Source organism: Nipponia nippon, unplaced genomic scaffold (assembly GCF_047370975.1).
Source record: "Nipponia nippon isolate SJK-2023a ecotype South Korea unplaced genomic scaffold, ASM4737097v1 scaffold_13, whole genome shotgun sequence".
In the NCBI taxonomy this organism is placed as follows: Eukaryota; Metazoa; Chordata; class Aves; order Pelecaniformes; family Threskiornithidae; genus Nipponia; species Nipponia nippon.
The window spans coordinates 11,518,614-11,543,850 of NW_028262324.1; the positions used below are offsets into that span (position 1 = coordinate 11,518,614).

A 25,237-nucleotide genomic window follows, 5' to 3' on the forward strand; every position below is an offset into this window, starting at 1 on the left:
TTCCACTAGTTTTCAGTTCAGACAAGATCTGATGGTCAGAAGGGCTTTCTTCTAAGCATCCATGAAGTGTTCGAAGGCTTACAAATGAATGCAGATTTGTGTCATTTCAAGGTTTCTCATAGGTCTCTTATTTCCATGTTTTGCAGTCGGTGGCATTGTGGCACTTGCTCAGTTCTTCATCTCATAGGCTATTTCTTAAATCTTAACTGTCTCCTGCCCATCGCTGCCAGGTATCTAAATAGTATGTTATTAGGCAGCGTGGTTAGCGCTTTGCTAACTACAGGTGTGTGATTTCCCAAATCCTGTGATCTGAATGGGCTTATTTACAGAGAGAACTAAATTCAGATCAAATTACTTGAGGAGATTGGTACTCCAAAAAGGCGTCAGTACAGAAATAAGTTGTCAAGCGTCTGTGTACACCGAGTCAAATGATGTTCCTCCATGTTGGTCACTACAGCTTTCCCCTGCGCCTAATCAAACCAGAATTACTCTTGTATGTCAGATGTGCGTGTAGTTCACAAGGCAATTTCTAACACGCTCCTTGATGGAACAAATGCTCGACTTGACACGAACTGCACACTTTTCACTGTAGCGGAGTTAAGATTTTTCTGGGAATGTGATGGTTGGTATTAGCAACTTGCCTCCTTGTTTTACTTGTCTGTGGTTATTGCTTTCGCTTAAAAAAATTGCAGTTTCTGTATCAAGGTGTTACTGTAAGGTGCTAGCAGACAAGATTCCAGTACTTGTCACAGAGACTGTAGTGGCAGAAAGTATCTTGTTTTATATTCTAATCTCAAGGTAACTGGTACCTTTCCTTTAAAGTCTCTTGTGAAAACCTATGTTGAATTGTTTTTCTGGTCTTAGAGACTTGAGCAGAGACTGCTGAACTGTTTCACCTCTTGAAGATGCAAACAAATGTCCTTAGGAAACGAGGTTGAGCTTCTGATGTCTCCAACAAATTTGGGGTATTTAGCACACCATCACTAGGAGAAGCATTATTGTTACAAGCTGTGACTTGACTTTCAATTTTATTATATCTCTTTCTCCAGGGATATCTTGATCTCTCCATGCAGCTTGTTGGTTTTGGGGACTACATGTGACATTAAATATCTTGTGTCATTAGCTGATTTTCAGAATAGGTTATTCGTATTCATTCTTTCTTGTGGTATTAAGGCTGCTCATAGTGTAGTTTTCCCATTTACAGGCTTTCCTTAGTACTACCACTATGTATTAGTGAAAGCTTAAGGCTCCAGCGTTTCAGTATCGGTGCTTTTTTACATCTGATAGTATTAGGTAAAGCTGGTCACAGGTCGCAATTGTGGTCACAGGAAAAAGAGGGAGTTTTTTCTGGTCTGCTAGGGACTGGAGTACACGAAGTAAGGTAATTGCTAATTGTAAAACAGATCCAAATTAAAAAATAAATTGGTACGCTTTAAAACTTGCAGAATAGTGTCACTGGAATGCACGCAAACTCAAAAAATGTATTCAGGGATTCCAGTTTCAGAAACCGCTGGGGCTGCTGTGCTCTTTTGCATAGAGCAGAAGGGAGTCTGAGGAGTGCGAGCGTTGCTTCTGCTGCGGGGTACCTGGATGGCGCGTTCACTCCCAGGAGTGGTTTTGTCTTGCACGGGCCTGAAATACTTGGAAGAGGAGGGTAGGAGGGAACAGTACAGCTGCTGCGCTGGGCTGTTTGCGTAGGAGCAAACTACTAATTCAGCTGGAGTGGCTACAGCTTTCAAGGTGGTGTTAGTCTTTCATGTAAAATTCATAATCAATTTTAACAGATGTATTGATTTAATTTTGACTCTAGTAAGGATCACAATAACCTTTTAAAAATTTGTCTTAACATATGTAAAACTGGCAGCCAAGAAACTTTTAAAAATAGTTTTTCCTAGCCTTACAGTTGAATCATTCAGGAATAAATTATCAGATTGTAAATATTCTTAGATGTTCCTCTTGTTTCCTTTGCCTGTTTCTGCCACCAAATAATCAAGTGGAAAGAAGTATTGCTTAATTTTTCCCTTGCAATACTTCTGAAAATAAGCTATATCATTTGTTTTTCTCATTTTGGGTTATATTAAAGAGGAATAAGAAATGAATCCCTGTGGTTGTTTCTGTAGTGCTCATAGTTTTTTCAAGTATGTTTCTAACCCTCTCACCAACCAACCCCTTAAAATATTTAAATAATGTTAGGTTTCATGTTAAGAAAACTTGAAAAGTAGAGAGTGTGATCGTGTTGCAGCAGTTGTAAAGCAGAACCTCTGATATGATGGAAGTCATTAGTTAAGCACTTGGAGTTTGAAGTGTGGTGATAAACAAACTTTTGATGACTCTCTGCACCTGCAGCATATTTTCTTCAGTTTAAAGAGCTCGTTTAGTGACTGTGATAGTGGAAGCCATTTGAAAGCTGAAAAAAGAAAGCTAACTTTTCACACCTAGTTATTTCTGCATAGGTAAAGAAAGGACTACTCTTAAAATTGAGGAACCAGGTAACCAAAAGCAATTGGTTCAGTTCAATTTCCAAGGATTGTGCTTCCTTTCTTTTAATAGACTTCAGATGTGAAACAAATTAAGCAAATGGTTTTTCTTCCCCTTCGTAAGTGTCATTCAAGGCAGGTGTGAGTTTTGCATAAGGTGGAATCTGAAAACGTTGGCTGTGCATTTAATAACATTCTGATCTCCATCCAAAGATGCAAGCCATTAGTTAAAAAAAAAAAAAAGGCCCAACAAAGAAACTCACCAAACTGATAATATATTGTGTGGAGCTCTTTTAATTGAAAAAATTTGGAGTTTGTTGTGCATAATAAAGTAACCGCAGCATGTTATCCTGCATTAACAGGTTATATTTTATATTCAGGTGTCTGTATCAGTGTGATTTAGCAGTTGCCAGCTAGTGAGATTTGACCTGGATTTAACAAAATAAACAGATTACAGGTGCATAATGAGATTAAAATCAGTGACTTAAAGTAACATTTCATGCCTACTGATGTAAATTGAAGACTTCCAGTGAAATTTGGTGCACCATATCTAGGAGCTGTACTTAGTAGTCATTTAAGTATTGCAATCATACCCTTATTTTAAAACTCACTTTTAAAGCTACTGTGACCTACACCGCTGCAGTAATGCTTCTTTTTGTGTACTCTATCCCTTTCAGAAGACTCTAGAGTACAGCTCAAAGTGCAGAAATCTCAACTGTCTTTAAGCATTTACCTTTTGTTTCCTTTCTTGTGTATTTTAGCTAGAAGCAGGTTTCTTCTTGTATGCTAATTGCAGTGATGTCCCCTTAAGGCAGGGGAATTGCATTCCCTCCCTTCTCCTGGGAGTGGGACTTGTGGCAAAGCTGACTCCGGTGATAAGATGCTTGCAGACAACTGTTGGAATTAGCCTGGCGTGGGTGAGTGATCACTTAACTCACCCGCCGCAATGGGAACAGAGGTGAAATCAGGCTGTATCCATCCAGTGCAGCCCTATACTTGAAAGAAATGATTGTAGATATATTTAAAAAAAAAACAAAACAAACACACACAAACCACCAGCTGGAATCAATGTGGGAGTTCTTCCTACAGTGAGGAACCAGCTTGAGTGTGATAAAAATAATATAAGTGCCTGGACTTCTGAAACAAACTTTTTATAAAAACTTGGGCCATGCTTCCCCCATCAGTTCAGCTTAGTAGGCATGATACTCAACAAGTAGTAGGAGAAATATCTGACTCCAGCATGTACAGCAGCAGTCCAGCTTGGCAGAGGTGATTTCAAGATTGTACCAACTACTTTGTCTTGCAGACTTGATTTATGCTCTAATACCGAGGATTGCGGAGGCCTTATGTTGTTCCCAAGGGTGCTGCCTCTTCAAATCTTTCCTCCCTACAGCAAGCAAGAGACCGGCACTGGCCAAAGCCACATCATGTTGTCAAGGGATGGTTAATAAAAGGCTTTGAACAAATGCCATTAGAGCCTCTCCGCTGAGGACACTGAGCACAGCCTGTACCACTCCCATGTGTATAAACTGTGTGTGATCCTGACTGCTGACAGGAGGCTGGTCATCGGCTGCTGCAAGAGAAGCGTTGCAATGCAACTGCTTTTTTTTTGATCTTCTGTAAAATTTTTGCTTGCAGGGAGCCCTCGTTCTGGGTCAAACCCAGGATAGTCAAGCATGCCAGCCCTGTCCTCGTGTGGTGTTGGTGCGAATGCAGGCTCTGTGTGAGCTACTGTTGAGACATCACTCTTGCACTGAGGAAGTGTCAGGATTTCAGGGAGTCTTTACAAACTTCTTTTTAGTGAATCCAAAAATGCTAGTGATTTACACAGTTAGCAAGTGAAAATATTTTTCTGGTTGACATCATTGCAGTGTAACTATTCCTGACAACACAGCAATTTTCCTGTTGGCTAGTGCAGTTTTTAGAACTGAAACTTTTCTCTTATGCCCCAAAAATAATATCAATCACTTTATTTTCTAATATAGCTGAAGTTTCTATTATCCTCTCTAAGGACTGGGATTTACAGTTGTTTGCCCTTATTGTCTCTTGATTCACCTGTCTTGAAAGTTTGCATGCAGTAAGCAGCTGTTGACTTTGCATCACAAATTGTGTTGTTTGCACCTTTCTAATGATGGTACAAAGAGCAGTTGGAGGCGGAAAAACCTTCTGCTAGGGGCACTGACTCAGTCTACGGATGGAGTACAGTACATGAAGTTCTCTGTCTGCAGTGTGAATTTGTCACAGATTGCACCAAAAGATTTTCTTTGCACTTGACCCAGTCTACTGAAGTAACTCTCAAAGCTGTTCCCTGGGCAATTCTTTGTCAAAAATCTCTAGAAGATGATTCAGCCCACCTACCTGTGACGGCGATGATGCAGGCAGGAGCACAGTCACTGCACTCCTCGCTTAAGGTCTAGGCTTGATTCTTATGCTACAGCTGAGCAGAAGCTGGGGTTCTCCGAGCTGTGAAGCAGCCAAAGAGCAAAAGCGTCTCTGGTGTAAGCGGGCTTCGTGGCTGAGCAAAAGTGAGTGTTTCCATCCACCCTGGCTTGCACATCCTTCACGAGAGAGGATTGATGAAGAGCAATGTGTTGTCCCAAAAATTCCGCAGCCCAAACTGCTAGCCAAGAGCTCCTTAAGGAAGAAAATTCCTGCAAACCAGAAAAATAAGGGTTAAGTGAACCACTTTGTTTTAGATTGTGTTGAAGTAAGGGATAGGTTATCTTCTGCAGTCCCTGATAGCTCCGAAGTCTAAACATGACTGTAAATCTTGTAATTGCCCTGCTGTAGCAGACACTTGGGAGAACCAGGGCAGAAGGCGATCAGAGGCGTGAGTGCCTCTGGGTCTTGCTCCTGAGAGACTTGCGGGTGACCCTGGGCAGTTCTTGTCTCCGGTGAGGCGCGTACATCCCTTTGTCTCTTCCCGAGAGAAGACTGTGTGTGGCAGCACCCGTGACGGTTTCTGTGCTAAAGGTTCGTTGCTTTCTAACTCTGGAAGTGAGATTAGTCCCCTTTGCATTATGTATTTGAATGCCCTTAAATTTTACCTTCTCTCAATTTTGAACTAGTTTTACATTCCTGGATGCTAGACTGGTTTGTGAACAATTGTCCGGGCTTTCTCGGTGAGTCCGTCCTTCCTGCTGTGCCGGTTATGGTAACTGCATTTTGCACAGTGGGAAGGAAACGGGTGCGAATTTGGAAAAGCCTGAGATGAGATGCTCTAGTAAAAATTGTTTGGTATTAGTGGTTCTAAAAGAAATCCACAGGGAATGTACCTGTAACTACTTTTTTATGCAAAAATTTTTTCCCTGAGCTGATTGATAACAGCTGTTTCCCATCAGCAACATTCACTTTATGTACCCATAAGTCCTCCAGGGCCTCAGTCCCGTATATATGTGTATTAGCAAATTGGAATACAGATTTAGTTGTACAGAGGATAAGGCTTTTGAAATCTGAGAGGCAACGAAGCTCAGGCTTGTTGTGGCTGTCCTTTGTTTGCTCTTTTGCAGTTTTGGATCTGGTTGCGATACTCAGATACAGGCAGAGTTGGCTTTGGAAAGGGTCACTGGCTGCTACAGTTGCCTTGCTTTCCACTTCTCTATCCTGTTTGGACCCCTTCACTGGCAGTGGAAGGTCATTCTGGGCCAGTTTGAGGTGGGAGGAGGAGGAATAAGCGCTAACTGAAAGCAAGGCAATTGTTGGACAGGACAACTAGGAGTGAACTGGGCAGATACCATGTAAACTTGCATGTGCTTCCAACACGGCTTTATTTCTGAGGTGTCCTGGAGTTTTCCTGAGTCCCGCAGTGCTCACCGTGGATTTTTCCAGAGATCCTGGTCTCTGCCTCATCCTGGCCTCCTGATGTGCAGAAATGTGATAGGCCATGGTTTTTGAAACTTGAGGCAAAAGTGTATCTTCAGTTTTGCTGCTTCTTTAAAGATGTACATGCAGTGCATAACTTTGCTTATTCATGTGGGTGTAGACTCATAAAGCACCAGGAAAAAACTGCTGAAACTGTTTCTACCCCAGTAAGGGAAGGGAAGAGTGCTAGTATGCAAGGTACTCAAATTCTGAATGGAGGAGGCTATGGAAAGTAAGTATTTCTACTCTTAAAAGAGTGTAGCCTTATAAGAACAAATATTACTACGGACAAGAACAGGGTTGCTCTTATCTTGTTTCCTTAAGAAACTACTCTGGAGTTTCCTCTCTCCCATGCCAGCACAGCAGCATTTTAAGCTGAACGCTGATGCTGGTCCTTTCCCTGAAGTTTTAACTTGCTGTTCTGTTTTATTCTGCTTTGTTAGTGGAAACATACTAATGGGTTTCAGTCTGTGACTCTTATTTATACAGTTACAGCAGAATGTTTTACATCTTGGGAATCCCTGGAAACACATGTTTCTGTTCACATTGGACTTCTTTTGTTTTTTGAATGCAAATAATGGATTGAAACTTCATTGTTGCCTCTCAGTTGGGAGCCCTTTGGCATGTGTAAGAAGCAGCTATTAAATTAGCCTTTCTGTACTGATCAAACATGTATTTTCATGCTTTATAAGGCTTCCTCAGTCTTGTCCTTTGTGTAATTTTGTCTACTGCAGTTCTGCTTGCAGTGATTTCATGCATTTGTTACACAGCAACTAAGATCTGCTGCAGAATAGGCGTTTTTGAACGTGCCACCTCTTTCAGAAGAGGCCATGTAGAAGGCACTGACAGGTCATTAAACTTGCTGCTGCTGTCTACACCATTAGTTGTTTTGCTGCAAAAAGCTTGCAGTGTGGCAGTTTCTTAAGGTCAGCATCCCTTTATACCACATACTATCTCAATTACTTAAGCATTAATTACCTGCAGAATATTAGGTACTTCCCAGCAAGTGAGAAAGTGAGGCGCACAGAAGATAAGCAATTAATCCAGTGTGGCTGAAAAAGATTTGAAGGGCTCAAAAAGTGCACTAAAGAGTATCTGTCCTTCTCTTTCCGAATAAGCTCTTGCAGCACGTCTTGCTTACCTCCCCAGCTTCTGCAGGTTGGTTTAGAGTGATGAAATGCTAGCGATGACGTTTCTTTCAGGTTAATTTCATGTCCCAGAGGCTTCAGTCACACAAGATAAGAGTGATTAGTCTGTGACTTTTTTTTTCTGGCCTCCTTAACCTATCCATGATAAGCTTTTAAAGTTTGGGATGGATAAATGAGTGTACAGCTTAGCTTGCAGACTTGGTCCTGTGCCTGCTGAGCTCTAACTGTTAGCAGTCCTGTCACATTGTTTACCTCTCTTCTTTAGATTGAAGTTACCCCGGGGTTTCAGTGGAGCAGAAGGTGCCTTGATCTCGTTTTGCAAACTTTTTATGTTTTTAAAAAGCTGTGTAAGATTCTTGCTTGCATAATAAAACTTTGCTGGAGAGTAAGTGGAACTTCTCAAGAAGTTGGTAGGAGCTATTCTAAAGGATGGAGAATGGCTGGAGACAATTATCCATCTATGTATCCCTGTCAAGATTCATCACCAAGTAATTCCACAAGTTTCTTCCTTTCCCTCTGTTCAACAGCAAGGAATACAGGCCTTTTAAATTATGAGATTAATCAAGAATGCAGTAACTAAGGGGTCTGTCTTGTTCTGAAGCCAAGTTTCCCAGCACAGTCCTTTTAAGGAAAAAGGCACAATATCTGTCTGTTCCTGTAGTATCTTTTGCCTCAAATAACTGTTGAAGTGTGGAGAGGGGTTGTAAGGTCATAGATTTTACTCTGTTTTTATCAAAAGTACTACATCTTCAAGCTTTGGCAGAATTGGATACTGTGTGGTGTGGTCCATTCTGGCTCGGAAGGAGTTTTGTCTGGGAGTACCTGTAGCCTGGAAAATAGGTTGACTCAAATCTATTCAGTGATGATATATTTCTTCATGTGAACCCTTAGAAAAAGGAAGAATGCGCTCTGGCGTCTTAGTAATGAAGTCCTGCCTTAGAGAGGATAAACTGGTTATTCTGCTGTACTCTTCCAGGCTCCCTTTTCATGAAGCTTTCACACTTCTTTTTTTCTGTTTCTTCCCTTGTATGATTGGAAAACGAATGCCTGAGGATCTGAAGCTTCACAACCAAGAGCTGCTTTGTGTGTTCTCCTTATGCTTAGTCAAAATTAATTTATTGTTTTGCAGTAAACTATAAAACTCAGTTTTTATTCTGGTTTATGGAGGGAAACAGTGAGCACTGTTGAAGTGTCAGCCTCCCTGAACTGGAGCATCTGACCGAGTGATGCACCTGAAGTGAAATAAGCTTGTGATAGTACAGTAATTGCACTTCATTTGAATTTGACTTCAAGAAGGATTTTTAAGGATATAGAAATAGCTTTCTGTAGCAACGCTGATTGTGGCGATGTCTTTCAACACTGGTAAAGGGTTGGATGTCAAGTTGCTTTTGAAAGGTATATCTGTGCCATTAAGCCTGGCGCTCTGAATGAGGAAGCAGAGGCCCAGCACTCTTGTTTCAGTATCATTGTAGTTGCTTTCCTTTCTTGACACCTACTGAAAACCCAGGTCGTGCTTCTTTTATTGAATTTCATGCTTGGGAAACATTGCTTCCCCAAACTCTGTTTCTGTTAGAGTAGGTGATGATGTTGATTCTCACTTTGAGTCTGGTGAGTTACTCTGATCCAGGTAATGGTTATGGGGGACTCAAATCATGGTCTCTGTTTCAGTAACTCTCATTTCAGGATTCCAAATGTTTTGCAGTCAGTTATTGGAGAAATAAAACAGCACAGCAAACAGACCTGCAGTACCTTTCCAGGGTAAATGTTTTATGTGTATTCTGTAGTTGCGTAAATAGGGCCAGTAAGTGACACATCCAGTTTCACATGGGAAGTTTATTTTAGATTATGGTTTTCTGCTCCAGAGTATCATCTACAGTACAGTCACATCTCTCTGAACAATGCCTTCTGGATATGTTTTTCTGCTTTTGACACTTCCAGCTGCATATAGATGTTTTCCAGTTTCTGTATCTTTCATACCTCCAGTTCTCTCCGCCCCCCCAGTCTGCCCTGCCTTATTGGGAAAGGTGGTGTCTTGTCTCCGATACCTGGATGCAGTTCTGTTTTCTGTCCACTAGTTTTTCCTCCCCCTTTTTTGGGCTACAGCAATGGCAATCCATTTAAACAAACTCCAGAAACAGTGCCATCAATTACTGGAACACCGTGATCATACTGTGACTTCCTCCTATTGCAATACAAATATTTTAGAAAAGTTTAAACCTCTTCCAGACTGGTTAGGTGGGATTATTGTACATACCTTTAAAATTGTTAAATCAAAACATGTAAAGTCAGATGACTAGTCCAAAGTCATAACCTGTCTAATGGTGAGGATCATGGTCCCCTATGCCTGAGACCATGCCACTTGCTCCGTATGGTTGCTCTTCTGAGCCAAATGGGGTCTACAGATGCGTGTTTTCATCCCTGCACAGTAGTTGCTTTCTCAGGTGGACAGTTTATAAAATTGACCAGAACCTCCCAGAGCAACCTGTACATGTGGGATTACCGTTGCCTGTTTAGGTAATCTGCTAACCCCATCACTATTCATGTTAAAAGATCTTAGATAATGACTAAATGTTACAGTCTTTCTACTTGCTGATATAATCTATATATTGGTAAAGTTAGTACAACACTAAACCATTTTGATCAGATGCTTAAGGCAGAAGTACATGTTCTTTGCCAGGAAGATGAAGAGTATTGTAGATACCCTGAACTGCATTCACGTGTTTGAATTTTTTTTGCCCTTCTTGGCATGACTTCAGCAACTGAACCTTGATAATTTTAATAGTAGTCTTTTTACACCCAGCATATAAGAAATTAAAACTCCAAAAGTAACATGATTTGGCAAAATAAATGGTAATCGATGAGAAAACTTGAGTAACTTGCAAGTAAGAGGTCTTTTTCTGATGATGTGCAGTTTTAAGCTGACTACTTTCGAGGAGAGCCTGTGGGGGAGGAGAAAAATTAGTAAAATTGTTTCATTTAGGTCATACAAAGTCTTTTTGCTTTGCTTACTCTTGCACCACAACAGGTGAGAAGGAAATCAGCCTAAATAGTAAAAAGGCTGCAATTTGTTGAGTAAATGGTCTAAGGTGGAGGTGAGAAGGGACTGACTGTTTCTCAAGTGACAGGAAGGCTCATGAGAAGTTTTTGAACTTGACCAGCTTTTGAACCTAATCCAGTGTTAGTGAATTACCTCCCTTTCAGCTGCATGATTTAGCAGTGGAACTGGAGAAGTCTTTTAAGACTCTCTTCTCCTTTCCAGAGGAGAGGGTGAGAAGACCCTGCTACTTTCATCATACACGTCCTCTGTGCTGATAGCGAAGGGCTTCTTGCTCACGCTTCAGGTTCAGGATGGCTGAATGTACTGGTAATGGAGGGCACCGTACTCGTACAGACCAATGATCCTGAGGGCTTGTATGCTTCTCTTGTAACGAATAACTAGTATCAAGGCACTGGACTTAAATTTGGGCAGAAATTTCAGCCACTCATCTGAAGCAGAAGTGTTACTGGAGTAACAAGGTAAAAATGTTTTTCTTTGTTGGTAATGTGATGAATTTTTCATGCCGTGTCTTCAGATTTGGGCACAGATTTCAGTCCCAAGAATCAAGTAAGCTTAAATCGCCTTTCTGGACATCAGTGTAGACAAGCATTGAGATGAGGCTTCAAACGGATAAAATACCAGCGTACATACCAGTTGAGGTATTTCTAGGCTGTCTGAGAGGAAAAGCAATTGGGGTGTTGCTGGAACCTGAAAGAAAATACAAAAAGTCTTTATCCCTAGAACCTAGTAACACATTTCAAAAGAACAGAGACTGCTTGCAGAAACCTTTCTGTAAGCAGGTTAATGAGGTATTCAAATTGTGCCCACAAAAACTTATAAGAATATGAACCGAAAGACAGCAAATATGGATGGCTAATAGATTTATCTGGAAAAGCTGCTGTTGACCAGAAATTGGGGTTACCAGGTGTTAATTTGCCAGCCATCTCACTTAATTTAGGAGAAATGAGAAGGGCCAGATTGTTGCTCACATCTTTTTCTCAGCTCAAAAAAAAAAAAAGAGATTCTAATGCAAAATGATGAAAATGGGATCAAATGGAAGTGGGATAAAAGTGGGCTGTGGGAGTGGGATAAAATGGCATCTACAGCATCCTGTATCATGTGCCAGGAATATTCTCCCAAATAATATTGATAGCTGTACTGATTGGGCATACAAGAACTTATGCCTGTCTGTGTGATTTCAGGATTTTATTAGAAAAGTTGCCGTCAAAAATGAGATTAATGTAGGAAGTAGGCCTGCTTCCCTTGATTGTGATATGCAAGTAATCTTTTTGGGGAGGGGCGGGGTGTGGAGAAGGGTATTCAAAAGTGTTTTAAAAGCAAATGAATTTATCTCATGAATTAAAACAGTATAGTCCCACAGAATTGTTTTGCCACCAGAGTAATCTATTAATCCAGGGGTTGTTCTCGTTATGAAAGGAGACGGCTCACCTTTGCTGTCTGTTGGCACTACCTCTCCAGGTGGCAACTGCCTGCTGGAGGAGGGCTTTCCCTTACTTCATCTCTGTTCTTGTCATGCTGTAGTTAGAGATGCCTAACCTTTTACAGCTCTGTTCCTGGATAAGGAGTAAAACTGCACTCTTCCAGTAATACGTATATACAAGTATTGCAAATAGGGTTATGACTCAGCCTTTCCCCAGAGACTTAGCGGTGGAGCGAAGGCGGGGGGAGGACGGGGACAAAACAGAGCCACAGACCAAAAGTGCTTAGAATTTCCCATCCTTAAATCAGGCATCCTTGTAATTAAGCAGAGTTGAGAGATGAATCAACATACAGAAATGCAGAGCTGCTCGTGACTGTTGGAGGTACAGGGGGAATGGCAGGAATAGTACGGGGACTGCAGTAATCTTTTGGAGACATCCCAGGCTCGACATTAACAGACAGAAATCCAGTGCCAGAGACATCAAGCTTTCTAGAACAGAAGAGATGCCAAAAGCTCTGTTTGGGTTAGAGGATACTGAAGGGAGAGCCTTAGGAGTAATGGATCCTTGCCCAATAAGCATAACCCCTGTCCCCACTGTAACCTTGATGCTGGGGAGAGACTTTTCGATTTCTGAAATCCTTTAAATATCACACGAGCTTTTGGGGGTTTGAACTTTGCTCACAGTAGAGAGTGGATTTTGCTAATACTCTTGGAGAAGGAATAGTATTTATCTCCTTGTTTAGTGTTAGAGGGAGCAGACATACTTAATGGAAGACATAAAAGGAAGGAAACAAATCTGAATGTGTGATAATGTCTGACCTCATTCCGTAGCTCATGTGAGGCTGGACCCAGTCAACTGCTGATCAGCTGCAAGCTGGGAGAGAGTTACTGGAGGCTGGAAGATTCTTCTAGGAATCAATATGCTAAATATACCAAAGAAGATATATTACAGACAGGAACACTTCCATTGATTGCTTCTGTGTTGATGAGGTTTGCTGCGAGGTGGCCCACCATGTCTTAAAGTTTTGTTCCCAATTCAGTCATCTGTTGCCTGTGTAATTCAGTTGGAGGTGATGCTGTATTGGTTTCTGTGGAGTGGGTACATAAACTGGAATGAAATGGCTGAACTGTTTTCATGTCAGCCACCAAATAACCAGCGTCTTGGACTCCTAGATAAAGACAGTCTGGAACAAAGCACTTTTGTGTGATATGTCAAAAAAAGAATTCTGTCCTTTTTAATGACCCAGTCTCCTGAACTTCATCCAGATCCACCCTCAAAAAAAAAAAAAAGACCAAGAGCTTTAATGCCTTCTGAAGACATACATATGTCAGCTCAAGACTATTAAATAAACTCTTTTGAAGTCTTCATTATTAATCTACCTCGTGACATCATGTCAGAAAGCAACACCATTGAGTCTGAATACTAGGCAAATATTCCAGAATAGTTTAATTCTTAGGAGATGTGTCTGGGAGGTGGTACCCTTATCTCCATGGAAGTACTGAATTTAAAGTGCTGTCCAGTGTGAGAGGCCAATTACCTGTGCAGCCATGACTACACTTGGGTGAAAGCTCTCCTGTCAGTTTTTTCCCTTCTGCTTTCAAGACCATGCGTACAACCTCCTGTTCCCCAGCTGCTTTGGCCTGCCTTTTAGCCAGAATACCTCTATGAAAGACCTTCCAGCTAGAAATCCTTTGGTAGACGGCAAAGGAAAGCTGAGCTGTGACAAATACTAGCAAGCAGAGCTAGTTTAACTGGTCAGGCACTTTTTTTGCTGCTGTACCAGGCTTTAATTGTCTGAAAAAAACCAAATCATTGTAAGCAGTGCAGAGGATTGGGGAAATAGGTGTCTGACTCCAGCATTTCCAGGGTATAGCCCTGGAACTACTTTTCAAGAGAAAATATTAATTTCAGCTGGAAAGCACAAGTCAGCTGGAAGGGAATCTGGTGATGAAGGTAAGAGACTGTTCCGTTTTCCGCTTTTTTTGTGAAAAATAATCTTGTGGTTCTAAGCTCTAAAGAGAATAGCATTGAGCTTAGTTGCACACGTTTTCCATCGATTGGTTGGTAGAAAAAAATGGACTCTCTGTTGGTATGTGCTGCCTTAAAAAGTGAGTATGTTATAAAATGAGTGTACATAGTTCTATGTATAGCATCGTGATGGTTTTTCTAGCAATTTACCTATTCATCAAGTGTAAATAGATGGCTGTTCACTTCAGCCAGTGCTTTAGGAATCAGTGAGTAAACTCTCTGTGGAATAAAACCCAGGCAGTTTGCAAACAGCCTGAGCTTCCAGCTACTGGCTGAACTGAAGAATCTTAAGTGTGAAATGCACTGCGAAAACATTTTTGCCAGTGAAATGTGTGTTGTCCTGGTGGGAAGAAGGGTACTGAGAAATTGCTTCTTGGCAGTTCAGAGAGTGTAGGTGTCCGGTCCCCACACAGTTTGCCAGAGATGCCTGCAAAGCTCTGCCTGCTGTGAAATAGATTTTGCTGTTTCGGTACTTGAAAACTCTTAGGTGTTTTATGCTGTAACACCAAATGTTCCACATAACCTGCCACGTGCCTGTAATCAAAATATAGAAAACTAAATCTTGTGCTTTAAATGTATATGCTGTACACACCAAAGCGCTAGGAAGTGTCGCCACGTTCAGGAGGATCGAGAAAAGACGCAGAAGGCAAGTCGGAGGCTTGAATGTCAGCATTCATATGTTGTTTTATGTTGTCGTACTGCAGGTGTCTGAAAACAATACCTGAAGTTATAGAAAGCAATAGATTAAAATAATATTCTGTGGAAACGTGACCGTGGGTATGTTTCCACTAAAACCAGTTGAATGTTTTGAGGTTGTAAGAGCCGGTGTCAGTTAAGGAGAAAAATGAATTTGTGGTGAAAGACTGGGAGTCAGGAGAATGAGGCTTGTTCCTGGCTCTGCAATGCATTTCCCATGTGACTGCGAAAGTCACAAAATCCTTGTGTTGCAGTTTCCTATTCTTAGTGCAGGGATAGCAGCCTTTTTAGAGGCACGGTAACATCTTTACAATTAATTAAGCATTAATACCTTGCATCCCCGATCTCTGGTGGAAATTCTGGCGCTACGATCTGAAAACAGTTGCCAAAGTCAGCACAGCCTTTTAGGTATCCTGAGGAGCTTGCTTAATTTTAGTAGCTTTGAGAAGCATGTTAAAACAAACAAACAAACAAAAAAACAAACAAAACCAACCAAACAACAAAAACCCAAACAAACAAAAAAAACCCAACAACAACAAAAAAACAACAACCAAAAAACCCCCAAAAAACCCCAAACCCCCCAAAAAAATGGGGGAGTCTTTGGGCACGCACACATTCTTCCCAACATTACAGTGACCTCGACTGTATATGATAGCGCCTTCTGAGGTGGGTTTGAGGTGCTAGTTCAGCCTCGGCTCCTTTTTTATCTACTTATAAAGAACATTTAAAGACCTAAAGATTCTTGTGAATGAGTTTGTTTACAATTCAACTATGTTGCTCTTTTTCTCTGCTGGATCTCTTTCCTTGGTGCTTTAAAGGACTTTATTGTACAGTACAGTTGTCACTGAGGATGGGAAATGTCACTCGGTGGAAATTGATACCAATAAAATCACTGTGTTCATGTAGATTTGCTTGAGTGCCATCTCCCGTTTCTGACCTGTCACTTAATTTGGACCAGTCCTAGCCTGTGTAGGTGGGTTACCACCAGCACATGCTCATTACAGCTGTCATGTTGGATTTTCTTGGGGGGGCTGGTATCGGAGGGAGGTAAGTGTCTCCTGCAGAAGAGAAGCATGAGGAGAGAATTCCTAGCCCCCTTTTCTTTTCACCCTTTCTTTTCTTTTTCCCTCATTACTCCCCCTTTCCCTTTCCGTATGCCTGTCATGTCACGCACTGTTGGGGATAAGAATAAGATGATTTTAACTTGGGGGGACCCTGCTTTGTCTAAACTAGATACTTGTGGAAGCAGCAGTCTAAATTCTAGGATTCAGCAGGCCTAACATTTCAGCTTTTTGCTCTATTCCTGTATCCTTATAATCTATTTTACATGAAAAACTTACAGGCAAAGGAAGCTAGGTTTCCCATCTGCCAAATAAGGTTGAACTTGCTGTAGCCGTACTTACCTATTTAATAAGAAGGTTGCATATCTTCATGGTCTGTAAAGCATTGAACTAAAGACCATATAAATGCAGTTGTTGCCAAGATGAATTAACTTGTGCTGCAGGAACAATGAATCCATTTAGGACCTCTGAAACTAAGATTTTTGTTACAAATTTTGAATCACAGAAAATACTGGTATGGGGTGGGCAAAAATGCAGAGGTTCATGAGGGAGGCATGGAGTTTTCTCCCAACTTGATTTCTTAATTTTTTTTGCCTCTCTGCTTGCAGATTCTCACAAACACAAAGATAAACACAAAGACCGAGAACACCGGCACAAAGAGCACAAGAAGGACAAGGAAAAAGACCGGGAAAAGTCCAAGCACAGTAATAGGTGAGGAAAAAGTCACTGAAGTCCTCATAGGCTAAATCACTGTTGCACGTGCAGTCTTAAAAGAATTACTCTGATAATATATGAGGACGGAATTGCTATATTTTGAGTGTGGTTTTATATGAGTGTAGGTGCTTTAAGCCTAACTTCTGTCATTGCATGCATTTCTATATGGGTAGCTGAACTAGTGTTTCTTGCAAATGTGAGCCAATACTCATGTGGAAAAGGTTATTGTAGCTTAGTGTTATTAAAGGCATTGAAAACTAGTTTAACCCCATCTTCATGAAGATTGATCAATTTTGTTCATAATCTTTTTTTGTGTGTGCTTCCAATCGTTTGTCAGAAATGCGGAGCTCTCTCAAGTGTTGGTATAAACCCCACTGTTCTAGCATAGATGAACCTGATGTGACTGCTCAGCCTCCTAATAATTAGAAGTGTCTGTAAAGATGGTCCCGCAGAATGATGGTGATGTCCTTGGCCTCCTACCACAATGGCTGAATGTCTCAACGCTGTGAGGCAGTGTTATGAACTTCTGGATTAGATGATGAATTTGAAAGGATTGCATGCTGTTTTGTCTGATGTGATTGATACACTACACTGCCGCTATATGGGGAAGGTGTTTCATGCCGGTCACCTGCCGTATCATCCATACTGAACATAAACACTTAGTCTGTGATCACCTTGAGGTGGTGAATTCAGCGGTCCAGTTGATACCTGAGCCTAGGCTGTGAACTGCAAGCACCAGGACATGCAGGTCTGTCCGGGGTGATTTGGTATGGTGGAGCACAGGGCAGGTACCGCACACAGGATGATACTCAGAAAAGCTTTACCAGTTGTAACTCCTGGCACGTGAGTGCTGCGGAGCCTACGTTGGCAATGAAACTTGAAAAAAACAGTCCCTGGAGGATAAGTTCCTGTTGTGACACTTGCTGAATGGCAGATAGTGTTTATGCTATGGCCAGGCAAGTGTTACTAAGTAATTGCTGTGCAACTGTGATAACACAATCTAAAAATGAATAAAAAAAGCTTGTGTTAACTGATCTCTAATAAAAAGAAGCACAGAAAGAAGGAGAGAGTCTGTGCTGAGCAGTGGGTTTGTTTTATTGGGGTCACACTTTGAGTTTTCTGTGAACTTCTGAGAAGTTACACGGCCTTACTGTTCCATAATATGTTCCTTGTTTTTGAAAGTAAATGGTTGATGGGAGGGGAAAAAATCTAGGCCAAATAATTGCAGCATTTACTGGCTTTCACAGCAAAGATGAAATGCTTTGGACACATTGTTTGCACTCTTCTTTGCTCACATATCTACACTGCCTTGATTTCTGATTTTCATTTTTCTGATCTTCGAGCATGCACCCCAAAATAGACTGTCTTGCATTTCCAGATGTTCATTGCTTCACCTGAAAAACCGTTCTCCTGCAATCTTAAAGTACATCCTTTTGTAAGGAGTAATGTAAGCACTATCTTTAAATTTCCAGAATTTATTAATGATTTGACCTTATTTGTGGAGGAGTTGGAAATGGTCAGTGTATTTTTAACTGGAAGAAATAATTGTGGCTTATAACTTGAAGCTGCATGCTACCGATTGTGTAAACAAATACCAAAACAGTGGAAAGGAGATAAGAATGGCTGCTGTGTTTTGGTGAGGTGTGGCTCATGAGATGATATGTAATCATGCTTTATCTTGAAGTCATTCCTTCCTCCCTACAGCGTTGCCTTGAAATCCCTGTAAGGAAGGCATGTTTTCTAGGCACTGTGCCTAAAGCTTCCAGTCACTTTCATTTATCTGTTACGTGTTCATTTGTCTTGTGAGCACGATGTACTGCATCTTTGAGTTCCATAATAGGGTACACCTATGTGGATGGCATGACTGAGTACATGTATGTGCAGGGGTTTTGTTCAAGGCATGTTTTGGGGAGAGATACGCAATATTGCTTTGGCCCCAGGCCCCTGCACGAGATGGGACTTCGCTTCCCCAGGCTGAGCGCACAGCTTGCGGAAGTTTTCTATAGTGTGTTTTCTGCCTTTCAAAATTGCCACCTTAAAAATGAATGCATTACAGTGCTGAATCATGAGATCCGGTCTTGAAGGTGGTACTCAGGAAAGATAATGTACGCGGACACGCCTGTGGTGCTCTGGTTGGATTGCTCCTTCAGGAGTGCTCTAAAATCTTCACTCCCTGTTCATGCTCAGCCATGCACAGGGTACACAGCTGCTTGCTGTGTGAAGCCAGCTGACTTCTAAGACAAATTTTTTAGAAATAACTGACCTCATAGTCAAAACTTATGCATTTCTTCCCCAAACCCTTTGATTCAGCTGTCATCCACATACTGCCATAAATGTAAGTTGAGTCTGTGAAGATTAGGTTTAGATAACTATTGTCTTGTGAAGGAGATAGCCCAGCAGCCCACGATGTGGGAGATGGAGGAAGATCTGTGGTGAGCAGGGAATTCCTTAGAGTGGAGCTGCTGGAAGGACCTGAATGTGGCTGGGCAACTGCCAAGTGTTCACATGGAAGGTGTGAATCCAAGGGTGGCAGAGGCCAGACTGGTGAGTTATGGGACAGGACAGGGAAGGACTGAAGCAAGCTGAGTTACAGTTTGGGTTCCATTATTACAGTCACTGTACTAAAATACTTTCTTGGACAGAGCCAAGATGAACAGAGAAGTCGGAATTCTAGGATGGCCTGTGTGACTGTCCAGTGTCCATCACTGTCGTAGTGCTAAGCAGATGGGTTGCACTGGCGAGAGGAAGGGAGCATTGCATCACTTTGCCATTTTTAATAGCTTTTAATTTTGCTAGCAGTGGGAGGGGAAGAAATTGCTTTGTGGGGAAATACTTGAGAATTGTCCTCTTTCAGAAGGGCTCTTAGCTGCAATATAGCCAGACCCAAAGGAAGATTGTTCTTGGGAGAAGAGTGAGGGCTCTGATTGCCTACACTTCATTAGTTTTTAAAATCTTGGCTTAGGCCTTTGATAGAGCCATCCAAAGGGCTGGTTCTAGGTCCTGTTTATTTTGATACTTGGTTGTCATGGCCATTACTGCTGAAAATGATTCCTCATGCAGATGTGTATATGCAAATGGAAGAAGTGCATAGTCAGCTGTGCTTATTAAACAAGGATACTATTTTTTCAACCCATTTACTGCTTAGGCAAAGGGTTTTCTTGGCACTGAGCTGGTAAATGTCCGTCTTCCCTGGTGTCAGCCAGTTGTGCCTGCAAGCTAACTGATAGGTGTTGCAATTTTAGCAAATGGGTTCAAAACCCAAGGTAACTCTTCACTTGGAAGATTTTCAGGCAGGTCAGAAAACTCTGTTTCCAAGTTTTTCAAATGTGCAGCTAGGAGAGTTTTTCTTGGTGACACACTTGCACCAGTTTTGGCAACAAAACCACGTACTGATGGATCTGTTTTCATGATGCTCTCTCCATAGCACAAGTTTCTTTTGAAAAGCAGTTATTTTCTCACCCGTTGTTATTCAAATGACACCTTCACCTTGAAGGGGCACCTTAAGTGTGTTTATTTTTTGGATGATATCTGCTAGGTAGCATACCACTGACAGCAACTGGTCATCAGCAAGTTTGCAACGCTTGCCTTTTTGTAAAAGAAAACTCTTGAAGTTCAACAGCTCTTTTAAGCCATTTGCTGCGAGATAAGCGGTGAACCTCTCTTGGTACAAGAGATTTTCATGGTTGCTCCCCATCACATTACAACTTGTTGTAAAGACTCTACTGGGTCGAAGGTTTTGCTTTTATAAAGAAAGGTGATGAAGTGCCCCTTCCAAAACCCAGCCCCACAGCAGTGCCACCATGTTATTGTCCCTCTGGTGTGACCATCCAGCACCTCCCGTCTGCAGCAAAGACACCAGCTGAACCTGGCTGCAGGGGACTGCAGCAGACCCCCGAGAGCCTCTGCCCTGCTGAGGATGGTGACAGCCGTTTTGATAGGAGATATTACTTCGCAGAAGAATTTTGAAGGGAAAAAAAACCCTGCCTGTTTGTACTGAAGTTTCTCCTTTGACAATGAAGAACAAGTGGAAAAAATAGCCGTTACTCCATTAGAAATTAAACAAAAAAATCTCCAACGTAACAATAATGTGGGATTTTCCAATGGTTTTTACCTGTATGGGGAATTTTTAAAGTACTTAATAAAAGCCTGTCACCTGTTGCTAAAATTGAAAATGAATCCTTTAGAAAAGTTTATCTTAGATTAATAGAATTGCATGTAGATCTTCTGAAATACAGAATGGATTTTCTGAAAAGCTGCTGTGATATTGCAAAAGATGTGCTGGATCTTTGATAATTCTCGAAGAGGTTGAACAGTGCTTGAGCAGAAATCCAAGCCAGTGTTGTTGGTGAAACTTGGGTTTGTACCTCCGTGGCATTTGATACAGAGCATGTGAAGAGTCCCTCGTTGCATTCTGAGAAGTACGGTACTGCATCGGACATTGTACGCAGTTAAGAGCATTGTCTGGTGGTGTTTGAAGCAGATTGTTTTAATGTCTCTCTAGAATAGTTTGGCAATTTCATTTCCTGCCCTGTACTTAAAAAAGGCTTTTAAAATAAAGCCTGCATCAAGAAGGCAGAAGAACTCCAATGCAGAAGAATAAACGTTTCCTGTATCCAGACTTTGAAGGCTCTAAACTGCCAAGATAAGTCTCAGAAATACCTAAAATAGATAACTTTGATTTCATATGGCAGAAGTGTGTGGAGTGGTATGTAGAACTTCTTAATTTTGCTTCTTGCTTTCCTCCTCTCCCACTCACAAGATGACACTTCTGTATCTTAACCACTCATTTACAGCTGTAGTAAACTGGGAGAGAACATTTGTATGCCTCAGATCTTCTCCGTCACCCTTCAAGGGGGGAAAAAAAAAAAAAAGCAAAGCCCACTTAAGAAAAATCGGTATCAAAGAATAAATCCACATCGCTATCACGCAACCTTTGTCAAGCAAAGTGTTTTCTTTTGTTCCTTGTCTCAGCCCTGTACTTCCCAATCCCCAAAAGAAAACGTAGTACACACCCATTAAATATAAATGTCAGTGGTTAAAAAAATAAAATGAAACAAATCTGATGTGGCAATAGGTTTCTGATCTGTGGGAGACGAGCGTTTCAAACAAGTAGACCATGCAAAATAATGAAATAACGAGTCCTTTGAAGCCAAGAGTTGTTAGAGATTGGTTTCGAAGTGTTCACAGTAACAAGTGTCTTTCTGCCAGGTGTCTTGGGCTTTGTGCACGGAGCGTGGGCTGCCAGTAGACTGAAGAGTGCAGAAACGGCTGTGACAGGGAATGGGAGTAAAGAGGCTGCTTTTGCAGCACTGATCCATGTTGTCAATGTGACAAGCATCTGAGCCGCAGGAAGAGAAATCTTCTGTCAGATTGCATATTTCCTCCGTTTACTAAATCTCTTGCGATCACAGCTTGAGATGAACAGAAGTGTGGAACGCATAAGGGATTTATAGACCTGATCTTCACTGGCACCTTCCAAGTTTTATGGTTTTGCTAGGAAAAACAGATTCCAGGCGTTTGCTAGTCGTGAACGAAGATAAATTTCAGTTCAGACTTCTTGCACACCTCCTTTGATTTATTATGTGATCCTGAACTGCTAAGAATTGCGTGCATTGGGGGCAGGAAGAGGCAGGGATATCTGACGTAAGGGAAAAGGCAATTTAAAAAAAAAAAAAAATTATTTCAGCACCCCCTGTTCCCTAGCATCGGGTTTTTTTTTTTTTTTAACCCCCATTTGAGCGCACAGTTCACCTTGATCAGCTTTCTAATGTGACACTGCCTTCCAGTAGTAAAAATTTTTGCTTTTTATTTAATAATATACCTGATTCTCACACATCTATAGAAAGCGCATGCTAAGCCTGATCCTCATCTCAATGTGTGAATACTGTTCTACTTTCTAATATTCTTATCAGCTGTTGATTAGTCCAGCTTTTTATCTTGTTCCTCTTGCTGAAGGCTTGATCTGTTACCTGTGAAAACTGGTGAAAAGACTCCTTTCAACTCTGGGAAAAGTGGTTTCAGGTTTTTCTTTTTGTTGTGTTGCTGAAATCCCAGCGGAACATTGGGGCTCACATGTTCATTCCCTGTTATACCATATGATAACCCTCTACCAGCGAGCATAAAATACCGCAAGCCAGCTGAAAACTTGTCCTTCGCTAGTGTGCCTTCTGTTCCTGAAATGCTCCCTGCACAGTCAGCCATTCCTTGGTATGCGTTAGCCTGAACACGATCACAGTTTTCCATTAATACTTAATTACGTCAAACGAGACATGGGCTGTGTAACCTATGTCCTGTCCCCGTTGTGTTTTTAGATTTCACTAAAATCACAGCTCCCTGTTATTCTACGCTTCAGTTGCGTTGTAGCAGCTCCTGAGTAGGCAAGCAAAGCTCTGCTTGCAGCAGGCGCTGGTGCTTGCTAGTAGCAGATTCCCAGTCACGAGCTAATTACAGCTGAGAATATGAGAGAGAGGAAATAAGAGACACTTTAGATAAAGCATCCTTCCCGGCTTGTGATTTTTGAAGCTGGAATGGAAAAGGCCTGGGAAGGGATTATTAACGTACATAAATGGCACCTGAAGAATGCGGTGTTAAATTACTGCAAAGCTGTTGTAGTTTGAAGAAGGAAGCTGTGATCTGCACATCTGCCATTCTTTGGAAACACTTTCCGCTTGTGGCTTTCCCGTGTGATCGTAGCCTGAGCAGCTGCTGCCAGGTGCCTGTTCTCCCTTCCCATCCCTCTTCCCTCCTGTCCTCCTGCAGGCATCCTCGCTGGGAAATACAGCCGTGCTTTCAAGGGAAATGGCTGCTTCTGTTGCATTTGCTGCTTCGTGCGCTTCAGCCTGAGCCTTCCAAGGCCTTCAGATGTCCTTGTTCACGCTAAAACTCTTAAGTGAAAGACAGTAAGCAAGCTAGCAAAAAGGCTGTAGTGCTTTAGGAGATGCATTTCTATTCATCTGGCCGTTGTCTGAACTAAGCCAGTACCGTGATACGTCTCTAGATGATGTAATTGCTGGTTCTGCCTGCATTAATATGGTGTCCTACTGTACTTCATTACCTTTAAAAAAAAAAAACCAGTGCAGGTTGTCAGCATTAAGCACCTCCAGAGGTGTAAAACTCTTGAGTGCCATTGCAGTGGTTCAGCTGTAATGGTCTGAGTGAAAAGGAGGATCTTTGTCAGCAAAGCTGTGTCTTTCTAAAACAGATGGTGAACAACTGTTTCATGATCCAGTTGTCCTCAGGCTAACTTGCACTGAAGCTTCCCTCTATCTTATGGGGGTTTTGCTGTCCTACTTCAGTGACTTCAAGCGGGCTTGTTGGCAGAGGGGTATGCGCAGCAAAGCTAACGAAGGATCCACAGTACTCCGAGACATGAATTCAGGCTAAAATTATCTGGGTGCATGCGGTCTTGAGACCTTTTCGTTTGGTTGTGTTTGGTTTCTTTAAAGAAAAGTTTTTTTTTTTTTCAGTTTTGAATCGGCCAGGAAGACAGACTTCTGATCTTTAAATTGTTCCTAGTCCTTCCTAATAATAGCTTTGGGGTTGTCTGGAAATAGCTTTCTGATAAAGGCTGAAACATCATCTTCAGGGTAAGGACGGTATCCTGTTGCCTTTTCTTTTCAGATTAGTCTGGTGGTTAAATTGTGTTCCCCTGGAGGCTCGCATAAGTATCTTAGCCAAATGAAAGACCAAAGCTGCTCAGCTTGCTGACTGAAGTTAATATCTGTGCAACTTACTTTGCTTTTGGAGAAAAAAAAAAAAAAGTTACTCTTCTCAGGATTGTTGCTTGAGGCCTTTGTTATCAGCGCATTTCTAAATGAGCTTTTCCGAGAGATGCAGATTTCAGGCCCTCCTAGGGAAGAGGGGCACGTGCATCCATCGTTGCACGTGTCAGAATATTTTGGACTGAGTGGTTGAAGTCAGAGCTGCGGTCCAGTGTCTAGAAACACGTAGGGCTGACGAGCAGCCTGCTTACAAATGAGGGAAAGAAATTTGTGCTCCTTTTTTACATTGGTGCAAGTAGCACATGAAATCGAATTTTTATCTGGGGAATTTCTTGCAGTCACATCCCAGGAGCAGCCGCAAGCAGGACCTCAGGGCATAGCCACCAATACTGTTGCTTTGAAAATGAAGCTGCAGATTGAAACTGGAGACAGAGTTTCCTTGGGTTATCTGAGCTCACATTGCTTTGGTGAGAAATCTTACTGCTCACTGCAGAGCAAAGGGGAAGGATAGTCTTGTGATTAAAAAAAAAAACAAAACAAAAACAAAAAACCAACAACAACAACTAAGACTGACTCAGGAATCCAGACTTCTTGATTCTGACTCCGGTGCTGAAAAATCTCTGCTTTAGATTAGATTGTGTAACAGCTTTTCAATGGTGGCCACTTACTCTCTTTTGAGAGGGATGTTATTTGAGCTTCTACTTCAGCAAGCCTAAGTTTTAGCACTCTCTTAATTCCAACTGTAGTCTGTAAGCATTCAACTCACACAAAAATTGCCACTGCTTCTGTAGGCCAATGTGATTTTCTTACTTTTTCAGTATTAGCTTTGCAGGTGTAGATCGTAATCTATTAACTTGCTTTTAGTCACGTTCTACGTACATCCCAGGGCTCTACCGGTCACGTATTGAAAGCTAGTGCTTTTGGCTGCTAGCGAGAATGAGTATGGTGCTTTTGAAAACGTAAAACTTTTTTTTTTTTTCATTTTTTTGCTATTCCAAACTCCCAAGCAACAGACACTGTCATGAACTTTACCTTAGAGAACTAACTCCATC

At 41.6% G+C, this 25,237-nt stretch overlaps 1 protein-coding gene across 2 annotated transcripts in view; it reads left to right on the forward strand.

Annotated features, from left to right (window-relative positions):
• The window catches only part of TOP1 (DNA topoisomerase I), a 69,544-nt gene that overhangs the window by 14,379 nt on the left and 29,928 nt on the right, over positions 1-25,237 (forward strand). Inside the window, exon 3 of one of the 2 annotated variants that reach the window (XM_087749812.1) lies at positions 16,359-16,461. The exons of the other annotated variant lie outside the window; for it this stretch is intronic. Coding sequence (XP_087605938.1) covers positions 16,359-16,461 — 103 coding nt within the window. The remainder of the gene's footprint in view (positions 1-16,358; positions 16,462-25,237) is intronic. 2 annotated transcript variants of the gene reach the window in all.